The sequence below is a fragment of the Trifolium pratense genome, linkage group LG1, assembly GCF_020283565.1.
Source record: "Trifolium pratense cultivar HEN17-A07 linkage group LG1, ARS_RC_1.1, whole genome shotgun sequence".
Lineage (NCBI taxonomy): Eukaryota > Viridiplantae > Streptophyta > Magnoliopsida > Fabales > Fabaceae > Trifolium > Trifolium pratense.
Window position 1 is genome coordinate 9,422,458 of NC_060059.1, and position 9,324 is coordinate 9,431,781.

The following is a 9,324-nucleotide window of genomic DNA, read 5'->3' on the forward strand; positions in this document are numbered from 1 at the left end:
TCCGCCACAAAAGCACAACTGACTCCCACTCCTTTAGATATATAAGTGAATTTTTTAGTGTGTGTATATATATATTATTTCCTAAAATATTTTTACAAATATCTTTTTATTGATAAATACTTTGTATGTTGTTTTTTTGGATAACCACTAATATGTGACGTGATTTGATTTAATAATTGAGTGTATCTGCAAAATAATTTATGATATACACAAATTAAATTATATTTTCTAAAAAAAAAATAAATTTATATTACTACTATAGTATATAAATATTTATTTTGTTTTTATTTTATCCCTCACTCCCTCAGACAGTCAGACACTTCCTCACTCATCTCTCTGAGTCTCTCTCTCTCTCTCTCTCTCTCTCTCTCTCTCTCTCTGAGAACCGCTTGAACCCTAACGTGTGTCTCTATACGTTTTTGAAACTCAGATACACACACACAGTGTATGGTTTTCAATTCTTCATAGGTTATGATGGCCGCTTCGGACACTGCATCTCGTTCCAGTTCCGCGGCCGATTCCTACATTGGTTGCTTGATTAGTTTAACGTCAAAAAGTGAGATCAGATACGAAGGTGTTCTCTATAACATCAACACCGATGAGTCTAGTATTGGTCTCAGAAACGGTATTCTCTTCAATGCCCTATCTTTTCTTTTTCTTAGATCTTTCGTATCAATATAAAAACTTGTTTTTTATTCGATTTTCTTTGTTATTATTTTGATTTTGGATTGAATTTGATCTGGGTTTCTTGTTGTTATGGATTTTATGTTGATTAGTTCAAATGGGTCTGTTTGTATTTGGCTTGAAGTTTTGTTTTAATTTGTAATATCGATGAATGATATTTGCTTCTGATTGATGTGTTTGTTTCTGAATTGTTGCATGTCAATGTGATTTTCATTGGCTAATATTTAAATTAACTAGGGTTTTATTTGGTTATGACTTATGAGATTGTTTTTTTGCTATGTTTTTGAATTTTGTTGATTGTTTATATGTCTATCTGGAGAGGTGGTGGTGGTGGTGAAGAATTGTTGTTTGGATGGAAACTTTTGATTGTTCTCGGATTTCATGTTATAAACGCGTATAGGGTTCGTAGGTTTTTCACTAGCAATGAGGTTTTGTCTTCCTGCGTATGTGTTGTCTTGAATGTGAATATGATTGTGAGTTCTTAAAGTATGTTACCTGCAATCTTTGGAGTGTTTTAGGTGCTTTGGAAGCACTTCGATACTTTGCTTGTGTCTTAGGTTTTGAGTTTTTATTCCTTCGTTGTTGTGTGCCATTCTTACTGGTCGATGGTTTCTGAGTGCGGGTCATTATTTTATTGTTGCGTGTCTGTTAAGATTTGTTTGTTCATTTTGAATGATGATCCTTGTTGTAACATTTACGATTGCTGCTTCATGACCTAGCTGTTACAGGTTCAGTCATGGTAATAGTCTCTCAAATTTCGCTCGTGGGTAAATACTGTAAAATATAACAGTGTTCCCCTTGTGTTCCATTACACACCATCTTAAATGTCTTTTTGTCGTGTCCGATTAGTCCAAAAGAATTGCTGTAATTGTCCAATTTTTTTCAACTAAACAGTTATTTTTTATGGAAGTTACATAACGATATTATGGAAGTGATTTAATTAATTATTAAAGAATGATAACAAGTAACGACACAGATTTGTTTTCCATCATGGATAATTAATTTGGGAAGGGATATGGATTATCGTACTTATTTCTATAAAAACGTGGCATGCGCATATTCTAGAACACAAAAGGAAAGAGCTTTAATATATATTCATGATTAGAGCACGTGGCAACCGGGTCATAAGATGTACACCACATTTTCCCTATTAGCTGAAAGACTATATTCATGATTAGAGCACGTGACAACCAGGTTGTAAGTAGGGTTTTGTAATTGAATAAAACTGACCTAATGCTTAGAAACCAAATCATTCTGTCTGGTTTTCTTGGCATGAAATTCGGCGCCTTCAGTTTGGTTTCTAGTTTTCATTTATCAATCCGATGCCAAATCACACTCATTTTTTGATGAAGATCTATGCTTGTTGTTCTTCATATGGAATCGTTCAGGCCAATTTATTGTTTCTGTCAGGATTTCTAGGCTAGTTTTTGTTAACTGGGCAATAGAAACTATGAAGTTAGGTTTTTATCGAAGAATGGGGCTTGGTGAAAAGTCGATCAATTCGAACCAAATCTATCAATATCGGTTCAGTTCTTTGATGACCTGTTTGATTCGTCGACTTTTCTGTCAAATCAAAACTAGTCCATTCGACGAACACCTCTACTTTTTGTAATTATATTATTTCCATAATTTTGTTTTGCTATGCAACTTGTTACTGTGCTTTTTTGATCGCAAGATGGCTTAATAGAGTGACTCTTTTTGTGTTGCAGTGATCTCTTTTGGAACTGAAGGAAGGAAAAAGGAAGGTCCACAACTTCCTCCCGGTGAAAAGATCTATGAGTATATACTGTTCCGTGGGACGGACATCAAGGTATCAGATCAGAACTTATACAAGTACCTTTTCAAAATAGTTACTGATCACTTCGGAAAGAATGGCATTAATTTCTTTAACATATCTTTTTTGGGGATTGCTTCATCCTTTGTAGCATTGTAATATTTGGTCATATTTGCAGGTTTTATGGCATTTATTTTATCTTAATCCTTTTGTAGAACGTTTAGTACTTGCTTGCAAATCGTATATAATATTAGTAGATATATAATAACAGGCAGAAGGAAGCGGATCCAGCTTTTATATATGGATATTGTCATTATATGACACAATCATACGGATTTGTCACACTGAAACATCTTTTATAATTCTTTCTGCAGGATTTACAGGTGAAATCTTCCCCACCTGTCCAGCCTACTGCACCAACAAGTACCGATCCAGCTATTATTCAGGTTGATGAATGCCCTTTTGAGTACAAAATTTGCATTTAATTATATTAATATCCTAATTTATGGAATTGCCTTGCAGTCTCAGTATCCTCGCTTAGTCACACCCTCTACAAGTTTACCTGCTGCAAGTGGATCTTTGACTGATGCTAGTCCTCCTACAACACAGCTTGGACACCCAGGGTCAAATTTTCAAGGGCCTTTGTATCAACCTGGGGGAAATGTAGTGTCATGGGGAGCTTCTTCACCTGCTCCAAATGCAAATGGCGGTGGGCTTGCTATGCCAATGTACTGGCAAGGATATTATGGTGCCCCAAATGGGCTTCCTCAGTTACATCAGCAATCTTTGCTTCGACCTCCACCTGGCTTATCCATGCCTTCATCTATGCAGCAACCAATGCCTTCTTCTATGCAGCAGCCGATGCCTTCATCTATGCAGCAGCCGATGCATTCATCTGTGCAGCAGCCGATGCATTCATCTGTACAGCAGCCAATGCATTCATCTGTGCAGCAGCCGATGAATTCATCTGTTCAGCAGCCGATGCATTCATCTGTGCAGCAGCCGATGCCTTCATCTGTGCAGCAGCCAATGCATTCATCTGTGCAGCAGCCGATGCATTCATCTGTGCAGCAGCCGATGCATTCATCTATGCAGCAGCCGTTGCATTTTCCCAATTTTAGTCCCTCTTTACCAACCGGGCCTTCAAATTTTCCAGAATTCCCGTCAGCTTTCCTCCCTGTGGGCACTAGTTCCCCTAATATAACATCTACTTCTGCACCTCCATTGAATCTTTCAACAACAATTTTACCTTCAGCACCTCCGGCTACACTAGTTCCTGAAACTTTTCAAGTGTCAGCTCCAAACAAGACACCAACTGTGTCACTTCCTGCAGTCACACTAAGTGCTAACTTTTCATCGCTAGCTCCTTTTTCCAATGGTGGTCCCGATATAAGTGCTGCAGCACCATTGGCCAATAAACCTAATGCAAGTTCAGGTCCAAGTTTGTCATACCAAACTGTACCCAAGCAGACAACTCCTTCAATTGTTGGTTCTTCAAATACTATCCGCACAGAACCCCCAGTCCCTTCTCTGGTAACCCCAGCTCAATTATTGCAGTCTGGACAAACTGTAGTAGCTTCATCCAAGCCTTTACAAACAGCACATAAGGATGTTGAAGTGGTTCAGGTATCATCAGCATCGCCTCCAGAACCATCTGTGCCTGTCACTGCTGAGTCTCAGCCACCAATACTTCCATTGCCAGTACGGCCAACTCAAAGGGTATTCTTCTCTTGCTCTCTCTCTTTTTACCATGCACAGACGCTTGCCCATATTTTGGTTTCATGTGCTTTTATGCTTATAACTTTATATATAACTAGCCTAATGGAGACTGGACTTTTGTAAATAGGCTAGATTATATCTGTGACTATTTGAATAGATTAACCTATCACCCTGAGCTCTATGGGCAGGTGCTCACTGTCCATCCTTTAAGCTACATCTTGTCTATTAGATAGCCTGCATATACTTTTCTGAGTTTTCTCCGGCCATTTACTATTTGTTCATTCTTGTGGATAGATTTTAAAGTAGGATTTGGCCTTATTATTGGTCTATAGTTTAATTGGCAAACTGTTATATATTATGCATGAATTGTGATGATTGATGAACCATTGAGCTTCCATTAGCTTGTTTCTGTTCTTACATTTGGATAAGTGTAGCCCTGTATACTGCCCATACATTAACTGCAAGTATGTGTATTTTATCATATTAAATTATCTTTTTATCATCACGTCTTTTGATTTTGGACTCCTGACCTGACATTTGGTTGCACTTTCTCCAGCCCGGTGGAGCTTCTACCCAAACTCCTCATCATGGCTATGGTTATAGGGGACGCGGAAGAGGAGGAAGAGGAATTGGGGTAATGCTCTCTATTTACTACGTAGTTTAAGACGATGCAGGGAAATTTTAGTTTCTCATAAGCATGGAAGCTGATAAATTGTTAGAAGATTTTGGAATTTTCTAACTAAAAGTCGGGACATAAAGAGTATTTATGGGGGAATATGGGTGTTATTTTAGAATATTGAAATATGTAAATCCTTATACTTACCATTGTGTCAAACAAATGAAATTTGCTCGAAGTATTTCTTGTTTTGTGCTTCTTATCGAGTTAGCAATTTAGATTAGATAATTTTAAGACTCTGATGGGACGATCCAGTTCAGGTCTTGAAAATTTGAATTAATGTTATGCAGGGATTCCGCCCATCTGAGAGATTCACGGAGGACTTTGACTTCACAGCAATGAATGAGAAGTTCAAAAAGGATGAAGTATGGGGTCACCTAGGTAAAAGCAACAAGAAAGACGGGGAAGAAAATGCCAGTGATGAAGATGGCGGTCAAGATGAAGACGATGGCGATGTACCAAACTTGGAGGTTAAGGTAATATTTTTACCGTCTTCTCTGTAACTCAATGCAGTCAGTTGTTAGTGTAAATGTACTTATGTTGTTACAATATATGACTGTTTTTCAATGTCTCCACAGCCTGTTTATAACAAGGATGATTTCTTTGACTCACTCTCGTGCAACTCGCTCAATAATGATCCACAAAATGGAAGGATTAGATATTCTGAACAAATCAAGATGGATACTGAGGTAATGTGTTATTATCACACATTGTGTTGGCCTCTATATATTGGAGAGTGGGAGGGATAATGTTTAATTCATTTTCTGTTTTATGGTACAGACATTTGGTGATTTTACGAGAAACCGTGGTGGATGGGGTGGCCGTGGTCCATGGCGCGGTGGTGGCGGTGGACGTGGCCGAGGTGGTGGTTATTATGGTCGAGGTGGTGGTGGTGGTTATGGCTATGCCGGAAGAGGAAGAGGGGGGCGTGGCATGTCTGGCGGTCGTTATTAGATGCAGGCTGCAATGCTAAGTTGTGGTGGTAGGGAGGAGGTAAGGAACAGAAGGCAAGCCACCCACTTAAAGCAGCGTTTGTTGTTCGTTTGAGGCTATGCTTCAATATTGTGATTTCTGTTGTTCTGTTTTGTCATACAATAAGTTAGACAGTTTTTCTGGTCCTGTTGACACCGTATTATTTACCCAAAAAACCTAGTTTCGTTTGGTGGATCGATGTATATCTCTACCATTTTCTTTATTTATTCATACATCTTGATTTTGGACAAATTTTAGGCAAGTTTCTTGCAGTATATTGTTTATGTATGTAAGCAATCAGCAAGTTTTCCATTTCCCGAGTTGAATTGTTTTGCATTGTAAATGCAAGTGACAATATTTTTAAGACGAAGTTATATACTTTGATACCTTATCTTTATTTTAAGGTTTCAATTTGGTCTATTTTTTTCTTATCTGTTTGGAAATGGTTCCTTATTTTGTAGTTATATTAATGTGTGGCTTTATTTTACCTTGTTTTAAAATGACCCATTCTGAGGTTCACAAATAGTGTTTATTAATTTTTTTTTTAATATTTTAAACACTATTTGTGAACTTATGAGGATTATCCCATAAGCAATGTACTGGTACATATCAAAATAAAATGTGTACTAGAGTGTTCACCTTTTCTTTACAACAAAAATACCACTTTGGTATAATGACCCTGCAAATATTATCAGATTTAGGAAGTACTAGGAAGAAAAACATTCTCTTGAAGTAATTTTGGTTTTTCTGTTTTCCTATAGATGTTGTGGTCCTGTGGATAGTTTAGGTCATTATTTTTTGGTGAACATTTTCACAGTTTTCTTTTTTCATCTATCATCAGCCGTGTCATACTATGTTTAATTGTCATTTTTTTTTTAGATGTACAATTGCCATTATTTTTAAATAAGTGATAAATGACAATAAATTTAGAGTGTTGTAATTATGTTTTACTTATATTTTTCTGCTTACCCGAAAGAGTAGAATCACGTTGATCTACCATGATTTTGCATATGTTATGGTAAACACATTGAAACAATGAAAATAAGAGTTAAAACTTTACACTTTGTTAGTGTATCTAATAATAATATATTGACACTTGTACCAAAAAAAATAAAATAATATATTGACACCTCATTTATGAGTAAAAATGCATAATTTTTTCTACAAATTAAATAATGTGATTATACATTATTGATTTTTCTCCTAATTTCAATAAACAATAATATTAATAAACTTACCTAGTACTATATTGTGAATTTGAATTGAGTGTGATACGATTGTTATCAAGTTCAAATTGAGAATAAAAGAATTTTCATATGTAGAATATCTTGTTATCAAGTTCAAATTGAGAATAAAAGAATTTTGGTACGTAGAAAAGGCAAAAGAAGAAAAAAAAAGAGAGAATTATTCGCGGCAACCTTTTTGTGTTTGTGTCTTTTTCTTTTAACGAAAGGACAAGAATGAAGAATGAACTTAATTTGGGTTTGTATTATGTAACTCATTCCATAAGCACACACCAAGACAAGACAAGCATGTTCTATTTATAGAGAAAGACCAAAACAATTAACATGTGATGTCATATATAATACTAATAAATAGCCATGATCATGGAGTAATATTAGAGCTGTCAAAATGGGCTAGCCCGAATGGGCCGGCCCGCCAAGCCCGATTTTTTCCCGGGTTCGGGTCTTGAAAATCCTAACCCAAATTATTTCCGGGCTTTTTAGCCCGGCCCGACAAAGGCCGATTAAAATATGGGCTAGCCCGAATGGGTCGTGGGCGGCCCGCAAGCCCGAAAAAATTAAAATTAAAAATAAAATAAAATAAAATATAAATATAAATATAAATAATTTGTTTCGGATGATTTGAAATTAGTTAATGCCCTAATATGAAACCCATAAATAGTTAAGGGGCCAATTGTCCAATTTAACCTTTTTTTATGAGCGATGCTAAACAGTACTTGGGGGCACTTGTTAAACATATTAAAAGAGGAAATCAAAGATAAAATTAATTTTGAAAATATAACTTTGTAGTAGTTTATTTTTAAAATATTAAATACACAAAATACAAGATAAAATTTCCTTATTAATATATTTAACTAGTATCCGAAGATAATATTTAACACAATATATATGTTTATAAAAAAATATCAAAAAGTCTGGTGTGGCTTTAGCCACACCATGCCCCTTAGTGCATCCGTCCCTGGCTGAATATATGCATTTGAATTTTATTTTCTTGAAATTTTGAATATTTTTATAGAGTTTAATTTCTCGAGTCATGTAGAATTTTTATGAGTGGAAGTTTTTTAAACGTGCAAGTCTAATTTTTCAATACTTAGTATGTATTTGAAATAGCGTTGCATTTTACGAAATTGCAGCACAAGAATACAACGTGGAACTTTAATTTTCTAACCTCTCCATTTGCATGACACATACTCATTGAGACGTATGATTAACACTTCAATCTCTAACCAAACACAACATTAGTGTGTGTGATCAGTGGCGGAACCAGAAAAAATATAGTGGGTGGGCCGAAAAATAATCAATCTATTTTCAAATTGAATTTTTTGGTACCTATATTTTCATATGTTACAATTTTAGTACCAACAATCTATATTTTTACTCTAAAAATTGTGATTTTTGGCCATTGAGGTGATTTATTGTCTCCAACATTGAATCTAAAAATGAAATATCAAATTTGACACAAAATTCAAATTTTTTTTGGCATTAAAATTCGCTATTTTTACAGCAAAAAAAGAAAAAAAAATTGAGATAAGACTAAAATTGCAACAAATGTGAAAATATGGAACTTAAAAAATTAAATATTAATTAAACATATTTTTTTATGACATTTCATATTTATATATGCTAGTTCAATTGCTAATATTTACACTAATATTTGAATTAATATGCGTACCGAGTTACTTATAATCATAAATAATAAACTCTAAATTAATATTTAGATTAATATTTGTACAAATATATATAATGAGTAACTTAAAATCATTAATAATACATTTAAATTAATACTCTACATATAAAAAAAATTGAGGTGGGAGTGGGCCGTGACCCACCTTAGCCCACCCCTAGGTCCGCTAATGTGTGTGATTTCTCCATTAGAGTTTAAAAAAAAAAGTTGTATTATTATTGTTGGATGTTGAACAAACGTTTAAAGAAATTACTAGATGCAAAGTTGAATGTTAAAAAAATTATATTTAAATTATCAAATTAATTAATAAATAAATAAATAAAAAGATAAACTATTGAAAATTCATAAAATAAGAGAGAATGGAATCAAGTCAAGTATTTTGTATGCACACACTATATAAGTCTTTATCACATTCATCTTTTCTTTTTCTTTCTAAGATCTATATTTGGCATAATTGAAGTGGTGAAGGAAGAATAAAAATGAATAAATAAAAATAATAAAATAATTATGTTCTTTAGAATTTGTAAATAAATAACAATAACACTAAATAACAATAACACTAATAATAATT

General features: G+C 34.5%; 1 protein-coding gene across 1 annotated transcript; it reads left to right on the plus strand.

Annotated features, from left to right (window-relative positions):
• Positions 1-272: 272 nt before the first annotated feature.
• Positions 273-6,222, plus strand: LOC123920103 (protein decapping 5-like). The gene is made up of 8 exons (XM_045972247.1): positions 273-625; positions 2,394-2,494; positions 2,833-2,904; positions 2,981-4,177; positions 4,734-4,811; positions 5,144-5,329; positions 5,432-5,542; positions 5,634-6,222. The coding sequence occupies exons 1-8, from the start codon at positions 472-474 to the stop codon at positions 5,805-5,807; spliced, it is 2,073 nt and encodes a 690-aa protein (XP_045828203.1). The 5' UTR covers positions 273-471; the 3' UTR covers positions 5,808-6,222.
• The last annotated feature ends 3,102 nt before the right edge of the window (positions 6,223-9,324 follow it).